Source organism: Tamandua tetradactyla, chromosome 9 (assembly GCF_023851605.1).
Source record: "Tamandua tetradactyla isolate mTamTet1 chromosome 9, mTamTet1.pri, whole genome shotgun sequence".
NCBI classification, from domain to species: domain Eukaryota; kingdom Metazoa; phylum Chordata; class Mammalia; order Pilosa; family Myrmecophagidae; genus Tamandua; species Tamandua tetradactyla.
In genome coordinates this window covers 85,141,889-85,161,330 of record NC_135335.1, presented here as the reverse complement: position 1 = coordinate 85,161,330, position 19,442 = coordinate 85,141,889, and the positions used below count along the sequence as shown (strand labels likewise).

The window sequence follows — 19,442 nt, the reverse complement described above, 5'->3', positions numbered from 1 at the left end:
CTGTGATGCAGTCACTGCCACTTTGGAGGAGTGATGTTATTTCTGACCACATTCCGGGACTAGAGTTCCCTCGCATTTAGTCATTCTATCAAAAGATGTGATGATTTAAGAAATAATGTTAAAAAATAAATGTCAAATTTTAGAATCTATGCATGACATAACAAGAAGAAAAATGTGTTTTTAGGTATAATGTTTAAAATTACCAAAAGACTTTACTCTGATAGATCTTTACAAGTTGGAGGTCAAAATTGGAAGCTGTCAAGTCTTAGGGACGGTGGAGATGGGCATCAGGTATGCTAAGAATGTAACCTTTTAGAAGATTAGTTTATAAATTACAGCTTTACTTGAGACATTAAAAACTCTGAGTAAATTTATTAATAACAAATGTGGACAACTCTTTTTATTCTTAGCTAAGCCAAGACGCTTTGTCCCTCTGCCTGTTGTGAAAGAAACAGCCTGATAACATACTTTACAATTTAACTTTCACTTGAATGCAGGAATACTTAGGACAAGTTCCTAAAGAGATGAAAGCTCTAAAAATAAGAATGATAATAGAAAAGTTTATTCACAATATATCCTAACACCTATATATGGCATATTTTCCATGAGGTAGTCAAAAGAAACAGAGAATGTAAACATATATCAGAAATCCTAAGATAATTTTCATTTCTAGAAAAAAACAGCAAAGGCTACAAGCAAAATAAACTTCATTGCCAGACGTTCAAAAACTCCTAACAAAAGTTTACAATTTCCTGCGAAAGAAAATGTACCAGCTGCTTCAGGATGTGGGTGAGACAAGCATGTTCCTGTGGTAACCATTTCCCAAACAAGAAAAAAGTTAGAGAGACAAACCTCTGCTAAGCTGCAGCCTACGAGAGCAATGAGAATATAGTACATTAAGCTCTTAAAGAAGTAACGCAGAAGTAAACGTTTCATGAACCAGCAGATCTTTCAAATTAAAAAAAAACCCTTTTAATTTACAATGGAAAGAAATCCCTTCACATAGTTTAATATTGTCAAAGCATGTTATGAGTCATTCATTATACTTTAGGCTGATTTACTATGCCTCATATTATGCCAGTTTGAAAGGATGTATGTCACCTAGAAAAGCCATGTTTTAATCTAAATCCCATTTCATAAAGGCAGAATAATCCTTATTCAACACTGTATGTTTGAAGCTGTAATCAGATCATTTCCCTAGAAATGTGATTTAATCAAGAGTGTTTGTTAAACTGGATTAGGTGATGACATGTCTCCACCCATTTGGGTGGGTCTTGATAAGTTTCTTGAGTCCTATAAAAGAGGAAACATTTTGGAAAGTGAAGGAGATTCGGAGAGAGCAGAGAATGCTGCAGCATCATGAAGCAGAGTCCCCGAGCCAGCGACCTTTAGAGATGAAGTAGGAAAACACCTCCCGGGGAGCTTCATGAAACCGGAAGCCAGGAGAGAAAGCTAGCAGATGACACCATGTTCACCATGTGCCCTTCCAGATGAGAGAGAAGCCCTGACTGTGTTCGCCATGTGCCTTCTCACTTGAGAGAGAGACCTTGAACTTCATTGGCCTTCTTGAATCAAGGTGTCCTTCCCTGGATGCCTGTGATTGGACATTTCTATAGACTTGCTTTAATTGGGACATTTTCTCAGCCTTAGAACTGTAAACTAGCAACTTATTAAATTCCCCTTTTTAAAAGCCATTCTGTTACTGGTATATTGCATTCCGGCAGCTAGCAAACTAGAATACATATGTCTAACAACTACACAAAATAGATGTAGAATATCAATACTTTAAAGTATAGTCAATTCTTAATAAATAACTATCCTTTAGTGATATAAATTTAGATTAATTCAACTAAAATATGGTACAGATTTATCTTTTCATGTTTTTCCTTTTCTTTTTCACCACCAACTTCTCTTAATATTTACATGTTAGGGCTCTTTTACTTTGACCTGTTCATTGTCATTCATTCTATTCATCTATATTTTCAACAAACTTTTGAGTATTTACTAAATATCAGGAAATGATTGAGTCCAATTATCTTTCTTTCTCCTTTTTCCATTTTGTACTTACGACCTTTCAGGAATGCATTTAATAACAATTTCTAGTAATATAAAGCCTCAATTTTCATTCCATTGCTGTTGATGTACCCAGTACTTCTATCTGGTAGTTATTAGTTTTACATCTTTTCTCCTAAAAGTTAGTGGAGTGGGGGTAGGGAGGGTGAGGAAAAAAATCAATTTGTATAACTTGCATACAACCTCCAACACACTTGGCTAAGTGTTTAACACATTACCTTAATTTTCACAACAAAATTATGAGATAGACATATCTCCATCTTATAAATAATTGATAAAATTATTGTCATAGCATTTAAGGGATTGGCCACTTGAGGTCAGACAATTTACAGGTGACAATGCTAGTACTGGAATTCTGGTGTGTATAATCCCCAGAGCCCAGGTTCCTCAGCAGCTCTTCTAAGACAAACAATTGGCACCCCAAATTTTTTAAAGTGCTGAATAAAATAGCATTTGAATCTAAGCCAAACATAAAACTTGTACCCCTCTTTTTACATGTATTTGCAAAAACAATTTTATATTGCTTAGATTAATTAATAAAGAAATGTCTTTTAACCAGTTTTTGAAGCAAAGTTAGACAACACAAAGAAAAATGCAAATAATGAAATTAAAACACTTTTTAAATTCTGAAATATGTCTGCCTAGACAATGTATAATTGTTAATTATTTTAGGCCACTTTTCTAATATTACTAGAATAATAAATTATAACAGATAGCAGATTGTAAATAATTTAGGCATTTAAAAATTAGTACTAGTGTTAAAAATATACCAAGGGAAAATAGAAACACAAAATCTCTATTTTCATTAATAGGAATTAACACAAAATTAATGTTAAAGGAAAACCATTTATATTGCATTCTCTCTAATTATTTGTTCTAGTTTTTACCTTATACTCTTCATAATCATTGTTATCTAGCAAGTCCCTTTTCTCCAGTTCAATAAGTTGTTCTGCAGAGGGCTTTGCTGGTAGATGTTTAATAGAGGCTTGTTCATATATGGGTTTTCCATTAAAAAACAGTTCCTTCCAATCATGCATCATCTTATATGGAATCAGGCTACAGCAAGGAAAAAGGTGGAAAAAAGTTAGAAATGAATCAATGATTAGTCAAATATACACCTTAAACCTTAGTCATTTTATTATCATAGGTATGTAATTATCTCACTTTTACTAGATAAGAAGAAAATTTTGAGAAATAATTTTAAAGTTTTATTAAATATGCAGCGACAGTAAGAGTAGCATGCATTAAATTTCTCTGTGTTACATATTACTAACACACTTATAAGCCAAATTTTCATCTGCAAAAGTCTTTGGAAAACATTGTCTCTTCATTTTTCATAGGAGGATACTGAGACCTAGAACATTTAAATGATTCTCTAAGGTTGCACAGCCATTTCATATTAAAGTTCAGAAATATACAACCTACATTTTCTGATGATGATCATTATTTTTATATCTAATAGCATATTGCTCAGTTAGTACTAAGACAATAAACAAGTTGGAAGAACCAGTGGCTTTAAGAAATATTCACTTATTCAAACATAGTGAGTTCCAGGCATTTTACTAGGTCCTAGGGATCTAAGGGATTTACTAGGCCTAGGCAAATAGGATCCCTGACCTCAAACAGCAGACACTGGAAGACTAGACAAAAGATAATTACAGAAATACATGAGTTTTGAATAGGAATTATAGGGTACAGTGGGTATGCACAACAGTATAATCCAATTCAAATTAGTGGGACATGGACGACCTCTGAGGAGATGACTGCAAAGCTGAGGCCTGAAGAAAGCCAAGGATGTAACTAAGACAGAATGACAGAAAGATACTTCTAAGAGAGACAATATATGCAAAAGAAGAGTCTAGAATGACTAAGATGCATTTCTCTAAAAACAGTTCAGCTTGAGTTTTTTACAACTTAAACGTATTTCAATCAAATGTAAAAATTGAAATGTAGTCATATTATGTTTTCTATTGATAAAGTATTAATAATTGCTAAGGCTTACTTTACAGAGATACGTTGATTTAGAAATGAATGAGCTCAGTCATGGATATATAATAACATAGAATTATTAAAATGGATTGGCTTCTATAATGAAACAAAAGATTAACAACCAATATCCAATAAAAAACACCACTTAATGCTTACAGTTACTGAATTAATTTCTCATTGTCTGAGTATTAAGAATGTTAAGAAACACAGCTTAATAAAAGTTAGTTCGCATAGGTCATCTGATACCAAAAATATACCTCTGCTTTAGAAAAAAAAAGTATATCACATTGTGTTCAGTGAAATACACAAAGAGACCAACATGAGTTTATTTTGACTTTAGTAGCATAGTTAATACAATCTTAATATATATTCATGGCTATTTTATTCAGTTACACTTAAAAGTCACCTAAAGTTTTAAAAATTCCCTTAAAAGTTGCATGATAACAATATTTCTAGAACTTTAAATCTGTATAATTTTTTCATTAAATGAAAATGGTTTCATACAACTAATACATTATTTACATTAATTTTTATGAAATAGCATTTATTAAATTATAGAAGGCAGACTAGCATATGCTTATGTGAAATAATACATTAGTCAAACTAAATACATATGGGAAGGGAAACCTACAACCTCCAGATGGGTCCCTGGACCAGATAAGTCCTGAAACCTAGCCCAGCCTCTCCAGAACATTAGATAGTTCCATCTCCCTACACCATATTAGTGACAGACCCTTCCAATACCAAATGTTTAGAATTGCCATAGCCCAAACAACCCCAATGGAAAGATCAAAGGTGATGGTGGAATTAAACATAGAAGATAGGATTTAACAAATGAAGAGAATGCTGAATCATTAAATTGATATCTTTTAGTCCCCAGTATCTTAGAGCAGCTAGTAATAAAAACCTAAAATTGTGGAATTGTAACCCATGTCAAACTCTGAGATATGTTCTACAACTAATTGTGGTGCTGTGCTTTGAAATTTATTGATTTTTTTTGTATATATGTTATTTTTTACAAAAAAAGAAAGAAAAAAAGTCAATTGTGGTGATAAAAGAATATTTAAGTCCTCTAGCCTCCTATATTCTAGAGTAGCTAGAAGGAAAAATCTGAGAGGGTCGTAGCCCATGGCAAAGTGTGGGATCTGTCCTCTAACTACTTGTTGAAGAGTGTTTTGAAAACTATTGCTTTTTTATTTTTTTGCTTTGTATATATGCTATGCTATACAATAAAAAAGTTAAAAAAATACATGTAGGAAGGCCCCAACTGAATATGCTTTGCTCTGGAAGTTGATTTGTTTTGGTTTTTTTGCATGGACAAGCTCCAGGAAGGAAGTTGATTTTCAGGTTAGCTATTTGACACAGAAATAATACATACATGGGCTGAAAAGAAGGACCTAAGTTGCCCCAAGGACAGTTGGTTACTATCCCATATTGATCATGCTGGCCCCCAGCCTTGCTATTGTGACTTTCTCCACGACCTCTCCTGATAGAAGTCATAAAGCTGAGATCCGAGGAATCCGTTCCCCAAAGTCCTCTTTCCAGTGTCTTCCAGGCAGATAGACGTCATGGGGAAAAGAGAATGCAATAACTGTTTTTCTTTCTCTTTGATATCTGAGCATGGAAAACTGGAAGCTGATATTTTGTTTAAACTGTTTGGATATTTGGATATTTCCTCATCAGCAAAGAACTTCCATTTACTACAGTCTTTATCCAGAATTTTTCGCAATGCCATTCCTAATTCTTCAGAGTTCATCTTCTAGAGGAGTTTTACAGTGGGAGACTTTGAAAAGAGCAAGTTTCATGTTTGTAAGATTCAAATCCATCTCCCCGCGCAATCCAAGACCTAAAGCCATTTCCTGTCTAAACGGCTATGAGGAATGGGGTCCTGAAGGACTCCTGAACATCCTCATATTTAGGTATTTTCTCCCCCTTTCCCTTTCTCTCTGTCACTTACCAGGGCTTCTACACACTCAAATGACCTGTGTTCCCCCTTTATAATATTTTAATAATCTTTTTCAATGATAATTCAACTATGGCATTTCTAGAGGCTCTATGGCTTCCTGATTGCAATCTTTTTCCATATTTAAAGATGTGAGGATGGGAACAGACAACATGGCAAAAGTAAAAACACTTTTTTAAAAAAGTTCCTCTAGTTTTAAAGAATATTAGTCTCTTTGTTATTTGTCTAAGCTTCTCCTTTCCCTCAAGATGCTGACCTCACCGCTCCCCACCTGATGTACTGAGGCTCCTGGTTTAAAAAAAAAAAAATTCACCTGTGATGGCTTCTGGGACCCTGAATGCTCTCTTTTTTGCTAACTGAAGTTCCTCGGATTCTATGCATCCATCTGAGATAGCTATTCCATTTTCTCTAATGATCCAAACTCCATCAGCTACCCTCAGCTGAGCCTTGTCTGGTGAAGCAATTATCAATTCAAAATAAAAGAAGTAAGTAGGAAACACTATCGTATCAAACAGGGGTGCTCATGAACTAGTACTGTACTTTTCCATCTTAGAATGAGCTTTTCTGACTTTAAATAACTTGGTCTGAAAAAGGGAGCTATGAAGTCTGTTTTGACCCAATAGTTTTTATTGTATGCTATTTATATGTTATTCTATTGTTATTTAATGTTACCTGGGACTTTTTTAAATTAAACTTTTTATTTTGAGAGAACTGCAGATTCACATGCAGCTGCAAGAAACAATTCAGAGAGATTCATATAACCTTTACCTAGTTTCCCCCAATGGCGGCATCTTGCAAAACTACAGTGCAACATCATAACCAGGATATTGGCATTGATACAGTCAAGACACAGAGCATTTTATCATCACAGGATGCTTTATGTTGTCCGTTTATAGTCATCCCCACTTCCCTTACACGTACTCCTCCTCCCTAATGCCTGGCAAACACTAATCTGATCTCTAGTTCTACAATTTTGTCATTTAAAGAAAGCCTTAGAAATGGAAGCACCTGTAGGGATTGGTTTTAATTTTTTCCCAGCATAATTCTCTGGTGGATGCATCCAAGTCGGTGTGCATATCACAGTTTGTTGCTTTTTATTGTTGAGTAGGATTTCATGGTATGGATGCACCTCAGTTTGTTTAACCATTCATCCACTGAAAGGCTTATGGTTTGTTTCCAATTTTAACTACTGTGAATACAGCTGATATAAGCATTCATGTACAGGTTTTTATGTGACCATAATTCTTAATTTATGTAGGATAAACGCCCAGGAGTTTCATTTTTTAAGAAATGGCCAACCTGTGCAGTACAATGGTGGTTCAGTGGCAGAATTCTCACCTGCCATGCTGGAGACCAGGTTTGATTCCCGGTGCCTGCCCATGCAAAAAAAAATAGAATGAATGGCCAAACTTTTCCAGAGGGGCTGTACCATTTTATCATCTTATCAGCAATGTATAATTGGTTTTCTCCACATCCTTACCAGAATTTGGTGTTATAATCATTTTTTTCCTAATTTTAGCCATGCTGACAGACGTGTAGTGATATTTCATTGCAGTTTTAATCTGATTTCCTTAATGGCTAATGATGGTGAACATCTTTTCATAAGCTTATTTGACATCTGTATACTCTTTTCAGTGACATGACTCTTCATTTCTTTTGTTCATTTTCTAATAGGACTGTTTGCCTTTTTACTATTGCATCTTGAGAGTTCTTTATGTATGTACTAGATATTAGTCTTTTGTTGGATAGATGGTTTAAAAATATTTTCTCTCAATCGGTATGTTTCTTCATCCTTTGCAGAGCAAAGTTTTTAATTTTAATGAAATCCAATTTATCAATTTTTCCTTTTATGGATTATGCTGTTTATGTCATGTCTAAGAACTCTTTGTCTAATCATAGATTCCAAAGATTTTCTCCCATGTTTTTTACAAAAGTTTTACAGTTATTCATTTTACATTTAATTGCATGCTTTATTTTGAATAATTTTTTGTTAAGGCGTAAGTATTAGATCAAGGTTCTCCCTGCCCCCCATATGGATGCCCAATTCTGCTGGCACCATTTGTTGAAAAAACCATCTATCCTTCATTCAATTGTTTTTGTGCCTTTGTCAAAAATCAGTTGGGCATATTTGTGTTGGTCTGTTTCTGGGTTTTCTATTCTGTTACATTGATATATGTGTCTATCTTTCTGCCACTACCACGTAATCTTGATTATTATAATATATAATAAGTCTTGAAATCAAGTAGATTGATTACTCCTATATATTCTTTTTCGAAGTTGTTTTAGCTTTTTTAGCTTTATTTTTGCCGTTACATGTAAATTTTAGAATAATCTTATCTATCTCTATAAAAAGTCTTGGGTTTTTGAAAGGAATTGTATTACACCTGAATATCAATCTGGGGAGAACTGACATCTTAATTATGTTGAGTCTATTAAACCATGAATATAGAATGTCTACCTTTTTTAGGGCTTTTTAGATTTCTTTTATCAGTGTTGTATAAATTTCAGCATACACTACCTATTTGTTAGATTTTACAAGTTTATTAGCTTTACACCTATTTCATTTGTTTTTGAGCAATAGTAAGTACTACTGTATTTTTAATATTGGTGTCCATATGTTCTTTGCTTACATACATACAATTGATTTTTGTATGTTTATCTTGTCTCTTGCCATCTTGCTGAAGTCACTTTATTAGTTTCAGGAATTTTATGTGGATTCTTTAATATTTGTATATAGAGAATCATTCCATCTGCAAATAGGAACAGTTCTATTTCTTCTTTTTCTATCTGCATGCCTATTATTTTCCTTTCTTACTTTATTGCACTGGCTAGAACTTCCAGCATTATTTAAATAAGACTAATAAAAATGAAGACTCTTTCCTTGTTCCCAATTTTAGGGAGAAAGCATTCAGTGTGTCAACATTAAATATAATGTTAGTTGTAGGATTTTTCTGCATGTTCTTTATCAAGTTGAGGAAGTTCCTTCTCCACTCCTATTTTTCTGGGATTTTTTTCAACATGAATGAGTGCCGATCTTTGTTAAATGCTCTATCTGCATTATTGCTATGACAAAATGGTTTTTCTTCCTTAGTCTGTTGATATGGTGAACTCCATTGATTTTCAAATATTGAACCAGCCACTTATTCATGGTGTATAATTCTTCTCATATATTGCTTAATTCTATTTGCCAGTTTTTGTTAAGGATTTCACAACTGAATTCATAAGGGATATTGGTCTGTAGCTTTCTTATTTTGTACTGTTTTGCCTAGTTCTACTAACTTTGCAAAATTAATTAGAAAGTGTTCCCACTTTCTATTTTTCAGAAGAGAGTGCAGAAAATTGGTATTAATATTTCTTTAAATCTTTGGAATAATTCTCCAGTGAAAAACATCTAGACTAGAGATTTTCCTGTTGGAGAGTTTTTAAATTACAAGTTCAATTTTCTTAATAACTATAGGCCTGTCCAAATTATCTACTTAATACAAATTAGTTACAGTGTTTTGGGTTTGTCAAGGAATTAGCCCATTTCTTCTAAGTTTTCAAGTTTATGTGTATTGAATTGTTAGTAGTATTTCTGCATTCCTTTGGATATCTGCATGTTCTATAGTGATATCCCGTTTCATTTCTGATATTGGTAGATCATGTCATCTTAATTTTTTTGTCAGTTCTGCTGGGGGGTTATAAATTGTTTTGATTATTTCAATAAACCAGCTCTTTTTATTTCATTGGTTTTCTCTACTATTTTTATTTTTCTGTTTTCAATGTCATTGATTTCTGCTCTAATTTTAATTTTTTTTTTTAAAAAAATATTTTCTGTTTTTTTCAACTTCTTCTCCTCAGTGGGGGCTTAGATAACTGAGTAGAGACCTTTCCTTTTTCTAATCTATGTATTTAGTGCCAAATTTTCCTCTCAGCACTGTTTTAGCTGTGTCTCACAAATTTTGATATGTTATATTTTAGTTTTCATTCAGTTAAATGTATTTTTTAATCTCCCTTGAGACTTCCTCTTTGACCCATAGATTATTTTATATGCAACATATTTGTCTCTCTTATTAATCTACTGCCTACTTTAGAATTTATTATTTCTTATTCTCCTTTGTGTCTCTATAGCAATTATAAAAATGATGCTTACTTATTTGTCAACATTCGATAGTCTGCCACTTTAGTGGACAAATCAAGTATGTGGTCCAAAATTTCTGCACATATTGAATAATGTTTTTCATAACGAGCTTGTGCTCTTTCCACAGCAATCTTTTCATGAACTTCCTTCTCTCTTAAGGCTTGTTCTTCAAAATCAATCTTAGCTTGTTTTGCCAAAGCCTGAGAAAGGAAAGAGATATTTTAAAGTCACTATAATTGTACAATGATTCAAATAAAAGTAACGTCAAAATTTTCATAGCTTAACAAAGCATTCTTTTAGAATGAAGCATCCTTTTACACCAGAAGTATTCAATCACGAATGAACACTTTCTCCTTCATATACTTAAGTACCGAGTATGATGGCAAAGACAATATTGGGAATATTTCCCCCGTAACTCATTTTTATCAATAAAACAAAGAATGGGGAAAAGCGGTCTAACTGGCGAAAGCCCCATGTGGATGAAACATTAATGGGATCTGATACACTTGAAAAGCAGCGCTGACTTCATAGGTAGCAAATAGCCAGAGTCAGGAATCACGGAAACAAGCAAGTTTGTGCTAGACCCCAAGCACAGCTGGCCCCTCACATCCATCTCAGGAGCCTCGGCCTTGACACATCTGCTATGGCCAATACCCTTTGTTTTTTAGTGGGAGGGTTCTAGGATATTGAATTTTACTTAGCAAATATTTTGGAAATTCCCTGACTATACTGGTTTGAGAATATCACACAATTGCTAACAAATGTTTCCAATTAAGACAATCATATAACAACAAGAAATGCTCTACTGTTACAGTTTTAATAAATTGATAAAATTCATTTGTAGAAACATCTGCTTCTGTAGAAAATAATGAAATACTTAAACAGCCTGTTACCGCCCTCTACTTGGTTGGCATTGTTATTTCGTTTAGGAAACCCTCTCTTCATACAAAGTGCAAAGGTCAAACGCAACTCAAGCAATCTGAGAATAACACAATCCCAATTAATATTGTGTTCAAATGATCAAATTTTTCCTTTTCAAATAGCAATGCCATCAACTTGGGAAATTTCGTCATGTGCTAACAGGCCCCAGAAATCAGACTTGCCTCCTGTAAAATAACCCAATGAGTGTGAAATGGGAATAAACTTAGGCTTTGAAGGAGCTGGGCTTGAATTTAAGCTTCAGCTTGTATGCAGAATTCAAGTACTAACTGTGATGGCTTTATTTCCTTAAGAGAAAGTGAGGTTATTAATAATATTGGCATACTAATTTGGCATAAGTAACCAACCTATCTTGTGACAGCAAGTATTTCTCTATCATGATGCTATTCATAGGTGACGATGCATGACAATGGACTACGATGGAAGGACTACTACTACCTTTCATTTTGCTATGGTTTTAGGGTGCTTGCTTGCTTTTTTTTTTTTTTTTTTCAGTTGGGAAAGTGGCTGGGCTAAGCGACCTCTAAGGTCAACTCTGCATGTTCTGTATCTTCAGAATTCACACCAGAATTTGATAATATATTGTTTTATAGGCCCTTTTCCCTCTCCCCTCATTTCCTCTATTCCTTCCTCCCCTCCTTTCCTCCTTCCTTCCCTCTCTTCCTTCCTACCTTCCTTGTTATCTAATCTTCTCTTGCTGCCTTATTTTCTACCTCTACTCCTCACACTCCTTGATAAACCCACTATGATCTCCTGTCCCATTACAGCAAAATAGGTTATAGTACTAAAAGAGAAAGAAGAAAAAGGAAAAAAGGATGTAAGAGGTAGTTAATCTCATGGGTTATAAGCAAAGGCCTAGAGTCTGAGGAGCTGGGTTTGCTTTCTGCTAGGCTGGCTGGCAAGCTGTGTGACCACCAGCCCTCTAAATTTCATTTTCCTTACTTGTAAAATGTTGATGAGGATAGTGTCCGCCCCCCCAAGGGAAAGATTTACAAGATAAATGTGAACAATGCAGTTAGCACTGTGCCCAACTCAGTAAATGCTGAAAAATGTCAACTATTACTGTAGTTAATTAAAAATGACAATAGCAGGTAGGGGAGAAAATGGAAACCAGGGGCAATATTGTTTAATATATTATAGATGCACAATCACCTTAAAGGAAGAGATTAGCAGATTGAAACTTAAAAAAAAAAGGGGGCGGTGGGGAGAGGGGGGAGTCGTGATGGTGAAAAAACACAAAGCTCAAAGATAATCAGACTAGGAGAAATATTTTTATGATATACAATAAAGTTTTCACTACCAACACAGGTTAAAATCTTTTATAAAGCCCAAATTCTTAAGCATCAATTTTAAAAGAAAAACTTAGTAGAAAAATGTAGTGAGTGTTATTAATAAGTAAAACAGGAAAAAATTTGAGCAATTTATAAAAACATAGAAAGTTACATATAAAATGAAAATTAAACACAAGAGGGACACATGTTATCTCTCAGATCAGCACAAATCTGTGTTCCCATTAGGGGAATGGGATTGAAGCTGTGCTGTGAGATCCAGTGCTAATTTACAAACCAACTCCATTATTACCAGCTGTGTGACGTTGCACCGGCTATTTTAACTTAGTCTCAGTCTTTTGAATTGGTAAAATACATGTAATAAAGCTTCACAGATTGGTTGTGAAAGTCAAATGAAAGGATGCATGTATGAGAGTTCTTAGCACAGGGTCTGTTGTGCGCAACTCAGCCAAGAAAGACTTACTATGCATTTTATAGTACTATGAGATAGCTACTATAGTACTCCATTATGTAGATGAGAAAGGGAAGCCCAGAAAAGTTAAATAACTCATATGAGTTCATACAGCAAGTAAATGAGGAAGTTAGGTTTTACACTTGGGTAATCTGGCTGCGGAGTCTGCATTCTTAATTGTAAGGCAATGCTGCCCCTTGATATATCTTCATATATCATTCAGTAAGTAAATGCCTTTTCTTTTTTTTGTATTTTAATGTGCCAGACACAGGGAATGTGCTAAGCCGTGGGGAAATAGAAGTCATCCAAAAGTAGACAGTGATCCCTGCCTACAGGGAGCTAATATGCTAGTGGGAGAGGCAAAAAGTCAAATAGTGTCAGAGCCCAGAGTCCAGGTATTTATCTAAGGTTCTGTGAAACTAGAGCTCACAGCAGCCTGTGTGACCTTGGGCAGTTAGTCAAAATTTAGGCAGCCTCCCTAGGGAGGAAAGAATGTGCAGGTGGTCAGTGTGCACGCTGCATATTCCTGGGTACCTTGAAGGTTCCTACCAAGCAAGCCTCTTGCTTTATCCAGATTCTCATACTCAATGGCATATCTTTGCTTGGGGCCATATAAATTGCTCTCTCCTGATTTTTGCTCAATTGTGGGGCATTGTTTCCACATTCCTGACAGCTACCTTTGCAGCTGCTTGATTCCTTCCATATGTAAATTTCTTTAATAAATAAAGTTCATGTCTCAGTCTGTGCTGGCATTTTCTTTGGTCTTTTGGCTGAAAAAGCCAAGACAAATAGCCAAACAAATAAATCTGTAACTACAAACTATGACAAGTGCTGCTAGGGAAAAACTATGCTTTGAAGGAGTACACAACAAAATTGCCATGTGCATGGAGCACGGAATGAGGAATATTATGGGTGACAGCAAATGAGAAGAGGGTGAAAGATAGAAACAATCTGTTCTAGGATGTGAGAGCAGGCTAGTGTGGCTGGAACCCAGAGGACAAAGGGGATCAGGTCAGGAGCAGGAATGACGTCAATGGAAGTCAGGGAGGAACTTTTGAGTCTGAAGGCAAAAGGGTCAAATCTGAGAGTCAGAAAGATCCTTCCTGTAGAATGGAGAATGGGTTGGCGGAAATGAGAGTGTATGGTAGGCAATTTGCATATGGTTTCTCTAATTTTTCCCCATTCTTCATTTAAAGTGGGTAGATAGATATCTTTCAATTCCTGCTTTAGGGAATTTCTGCAGGAAGAAAAGCAGAAACTGTGGAGGCTCCTCCTGACTTTAGAAAAAGACTAAATTCAAAGGAAAACTCATTTACTTTTCCTAAAGGGAGAGGAGAGAGTGGAGGGTTTGAGGGCAAAGGGAAAGGGTGAAAGAAAAGTGCCCTGCTGCTGAGCTATGTGGTCCCTGGCCAGCAGCAAAGTCTTTGACAGATAACTTGGACAATGGGAAAAGCTAGAATGGCCTCACCAAAGATTTAAGTGGGCTGGGAGTGCCAGGGGCTCAAAAGCAGCAGCAGGACTTGTGCCTGATGACTGAAGGGTTTCCCCAGTGACTTGGCCCTTGCAACCTGGGACCTTGTGCATCCCTGGGCACAAGGGTAGGATGTAGGAGTCCATTTTAGGGTGCTTAAAGAATATAAAGAATGTTTTGTCCTTCCACTCCCTAAATTCATGGTTGTCAGTTCCTATCCAATAAAAATGGATGAAGAAGACCATTGCAGTTGTGGCAGCAGGGGCTAGGGATGGTATAAACATGGGGGAGAAAGGACAAATTGAAGAGATACTGAGTATATGAAATTGATGGACTTAGTGAAAACGGAGGGAGGGTGGAGCAAGTTTAAAGTGGGCCCTGAGGTTTTGGACTTGAACAACTGAATAACAGTGATACCATATGTTGAGATACGGAACACCTGGGGAAAAAAAAAGCTTAATAGGAAGGGACATAAATTTGGCTTCGGACATGTTGAATTGCTATATATGAGTAGAGATATCAAGGAAGTAGTTGAACACATGGATCTATTCCTCAGAGGACAAAGATATAAATGCCCGAGTTATCTATTATAGTAATTATATCTCCATGGCTGTGGATGAGTTTGCCTGAAGAAATAACAGAGGAGAAAAGAAGGAGGCTTCAGGCTGAGCTTGGAAGAACCTTAATGTTTCATATTTTGGTATCAGAGAAGTATAAACCTACAAAGAAAGCTGAGAAAGATCAGGCAAAGAGACAGGAGGAAATGTAGGAGAGTGTTTATCATAGCAGTGTTCAAGAGAAAGTGATCACGTAATAGCAAATAAATATTAGTATTAAAAATACCAAATATTACTAATAGTCTGTGTGCATTAATGAATTTTAAAAATCTTGTTAAAATCAAAAGTACTCCTAGAATTCTCCTCTTCCCACCCATAAACAAGAATAGCAACTGAAACAACACCACCAAATTAAAAACATCTCTTTTTCATAAAAAGTACTGAAATAATCATTCTGTGGGGGCAATAAACATTATTTTGTTTACTTAGCAAAATATACTGAAGAAGAGGTGACAATGTTTATTTGACAAGTTGACATTTATTTGACTCCTACATATGGACCAGCCATCACTGATGTAGTTGTTAAGTCACTGTTTGTGAATACAAACTGTAAAAACAAGTCACCTCAAAGAGAGAGTGCCAGAGAAGCAGAAACCTTAGCTTTAAATAAAGACAATCCTGGGAAGGGAAGGGATTTAATTTTTTTTGGGGGGGGGGGAGAGTGGATTTAATTTTTTAAAGATGCTTCAGAATTGCATAATTTTGGTCTCTGAAGCTCTAGCTGGTCTAAGTAGCTCAACCCTATGATGCCAGTTCCAATCCAGTTAAAGAAAGAACAGGTAATGTTTCTCATCATGCGGAGACCAGTCTAGCTAAATATACCTTGTTCTTCTGCACTTAAATTAACTGAGTTTGTAAAGAAAACATATTTTTCAAGTAGGCTTGAAAAGCTGAACACATGATTTCTAATGTAAGCAAATGTCACCACAATCCACTAAAGTCTGCTCTCAGTAATAAAGGTTTGTGAAACAATTATCCAAAGAATTCAGTTCTTGAGGGCAAAGACGACCCTTGACTTCAATTTTCTTGCAGCTCAATATCACGGGGTTTGGCTCTCCCACCCCCATTTAGGCTACATCTGTTCTACAAAGGCAAAAGCATTGGTTTTTTTTTTTTTCTAATTCTGGAGAGTATGCTTCTTTCCAAATGAAATTTCTAAAATTGAGTAATCTTGGCAAATGCTATATTGTATTTTTATGAAATATCACAGTGAAAGGCATGAAGTTGATGAAAAAAGCACTACCTCCCTATTTTCTTCTCCCAGGACTGGTTTTATGAAGATTTCATGATGGTAAAGACAAATACTGAAAATGCCACTCACATATGTTCTATCTCTTCAATTAAATCTGGACTGACGGATTGAACAAATCTGAAACATCTCCAATAAGAATTAGAGAATAAGTGATTCATATAATCTATTAGTAAAATAAATCTAGTTGGATTAAGGAAAACCAGCAACGTATTAAATAACTAAAATATTGGATATTTTGATTCTCAGAACTATAAAAGGGACTAGACTTAATGGCAAATGACTATCAGAGAGCACATCTAGTGCCCAGATCTTGGTTTCCAACTATAGGGAACCAAAGTCTCTTGGACAAATGGCTTAATCTAGTTCTGATGAAGGAACAATACAATATGGGCCCAGAAAATCTTGTTTATGAGAGAGAGAGGAACTATTTATTAAAGACCAATGGTATCTTGTTGAAAGGAAGTAGTTTAAAAGTGCCCTCATTGGGTGAGAATATTCACCTAGAATCACCAATACCAAGACTTACTCCCGTTAATGTAGTGCATCTTTAAACAAAAAGTTCTTAAGGGTTCTAGACAAAAAGAGTAATGACTCAAGAAAATGGAAACTAGATTATATCAGGATTTTCACTGCAACATTTTATACCTGAAAAAAATAAGAGTGAGCAGGCCACGGTGGCTCAGCAGGCAAGAATGCTTGCCTGCCATTCCAGAGGACCCGGGTTCAATTCCCAGTGCCTACCCATGTTAAAAAAAAAAGAGAGAGAGTAAAATATTTAAGATATTTAAGGAAAGGAAATGTGAATCAAGGATTTTATATCCAGCAAAACTGTCAATCAAGAATAAAAGCACATATTGCTATCAATATATAAGAACTCAGGAAATATTGTTCCCATTAGCCCTTCCTGAGGAATCTATGGGAGAACAAGCTTCAGACAACCAAATGACTAGGGAGACACTGATACAATGACTGGTGGTGAGCATTAAATATTTGGTTACTTATAGAACCAAGACTAAAGGGAGAAGTTATAGTATTTATTGGCTATATCCTTTGTCAATGTAGCTATACAACTATCAAAGTGGGAAGAGAATAGGGATATCAGATTTTTTAAAATTAACTGTTAATAAGTGTGTGCTGGATTGAAATGATGTACGTACCCTAGAAAAGCCATGTTTTAGTTCTAATCCCATTTTGTAAAGGCAGCTGTATTTTCTAATCCCTATTCAGTACTGTATGTTTGAAACTGTAATTAGATCATCTCCCTGGAGAGATGTAACCCAATCAAGAGTGGTTGTTAAACTGGATTAGGAGAGATGTGTCTCTACCCATTTGGGTGGGTCTTGATTGGTTTACTGGAGTCCTATAAGGGGAAACATTTTAGAGAATGAGAGATTCGGAGACAGCAGAGAATGCTGTAGTACCACAAAGCAGAGAGTCCACGAGCCAGTGTCCTTTGGAGATGAAGAAGGAAAATGCCTCCCAGGGAGCTTCATGAAACTGGAAGCCAGGAGAGAAAGTAGCAGATGATACCGTGTTTGCCATGCGCCTTTCCAGCTGAGAGAGAAGCCCTGACTGTTCGTCATGTGCCTTCTCACTTGAGAGAGAAACCCTGAACTTCATCAGCCTTTTTGAACCAAGGTATCTGTTCCTGGATGCCTTAGATTGCACATTTCTATAGACTTGCTTTAACTGGGACATTTTCTCAGCCTTAGAACTGTAAACTAGCAACTTATTAAATTCCCCTTTTTATAAGCCATTCCATTTCTGGTATATTGCATTCTGCAGCTAGCAAACTAGAACAAAGTGATGGGCAATAACACACAGCTTTGTTTAGCAGGACTTTGTAGAAAGGATCAAAGGTAACCTGAGAAATAATTTTAAGGAGATACTTACCGCTTCTCGATCAAGAGCATCCTGGAAATCTTTAAGTCGTCTTTCTTCATACTGCTTTTCTCTGAAAATTCTGTTTTGCCATAAAACTTCCTTTTCGTGCCGAACATGCATGAGCTGCACAGCAATCCTGCGCTCCTGCTGGGACTGCCTCATTAGGCGGTTAATCAGCTGCTCCTCCCGGTACGCCTCCTGAAAACACGATTTGAACAGCCATTCATTTGTCAAGGAGATTCCCCAAATTGCCATTGGGCTAAAAAAAACTATACATAGATAGTTCATAAAAGGCATAATAATCTCTAAATAAATTTCTGCCATTTAATTTACAATCATAAACTGGCAAAAATCAAGTTATAAAAATGATAATTTCCAATAGTAGGCTGTATAATCTGGATATTTAGAAATGATATGGTTTTACAACTCATAATTATTTTAAATGAATTACCACTTTCTTTAAAATCTGATCAGAAAACAAATTAGGTGATTGCTCTCAGAGTTTTATAAACTAAGGAAATAATTCTCAATTTATAAGCATATTTTAAGGTGTTTAGAATTATATTAAATGTACTCAAATATAATTACTAGTTGTAAAATATATGCAGACATCATCTAGCTGGAGATATTAGATCTGATTAGTTCCCAATGAGGATATCACAGTATCTGTGTGAGGAAAAGCTAAAAAATGATAGAATGTTAAGACGGAGGAAGAGGCTAAAAGGAAATGACCTATTGCTTATCTGAGAAGGTCAGAGTGGTAATAATCTGGGGGAGAAACTATATGTATTCTTAGCTGTTTTAAATACTCCAGAGAACAGCAGGGGAGGGGTTAGTAAACGAACACTGAAAAAAGCATCAAACGGGGAGTCAGAGGAAATGGCCATGCAGTTCTACCATTAATCAGCTGCGGGACCTTGAGTAACTCAATTCTTCAAGACCTACACCTTGGAAGATGGGTTTAGACGGAAGATCTAAAACGAAGGGTTTAGATGGAAGATTTTCAAGGTTCCTTTGAGCTCTCACCCTGAATAAACAGAGACATCATGTGGAACGAGGTGGTAATTATAGTGTCAGTGGGGGAAGACATAGAAAGAAACGTACATGCTGGAGTTTTCTGTTTGATACTCAACTCTCCAATAATTTAAAACAAAAATCTGGCATCATTAGTGACACTGATTCAAATAATCTCACTCACTATAAGATTAAGGAAGAAATACTGCATAGTTGAAAAAAACAAGACACAAATACTTTGTTGTAAATGCCAAAACTAAACTGGGGAGTAATTGTAAAATGTAAATTAGATAAAATTTCAAGTTAAATATGAAATTGTTTCTGTTAATAAGATAAAAATAAAATCCTGAAAACTTTAAAAACATATGTCTTTTCTAGTT

At 35.4% G+C, this 19,442-nt stretch overlaps 1 protein-coding gene across 11 annotated transcripts in view; it reads right to left on the bottom strand.

The window, feature by feature from the left end:
* SPEF2 (sperm flagellar 2) overlaps positions 1-19,442 on the bottom strand; it is a 221,590-nt gene that overhangs the window by 154,864 nt on the left and 47,284 nt on the right. For all 11 annotated transcript variants that reach the window (XR_013157929.1, XM_077116961.1, XM_077116958.1 and 8 more), the window contains 3 exons: positions 18,058-18,246; positions 10,158-10,345; positions 2,961-3,129 (listed from right to left, as the gene is read on the bottom strand). Coding sequence is in view for 10 of the 11 variants with exons in the window: in XM_077116961.1 (XP_076973076.1) it covers positions 2,961-3,129; positions 10,158-10,345; positions 18,058-18,246 (546 nt within the window). In the remaining variant the exon portion in view is untranslated. The remainder of the gene's footprint in view (positions 1-2,960; positions 3,130-10,157; positions 10,346-18,057; positions 18,247-19,442) is intronic.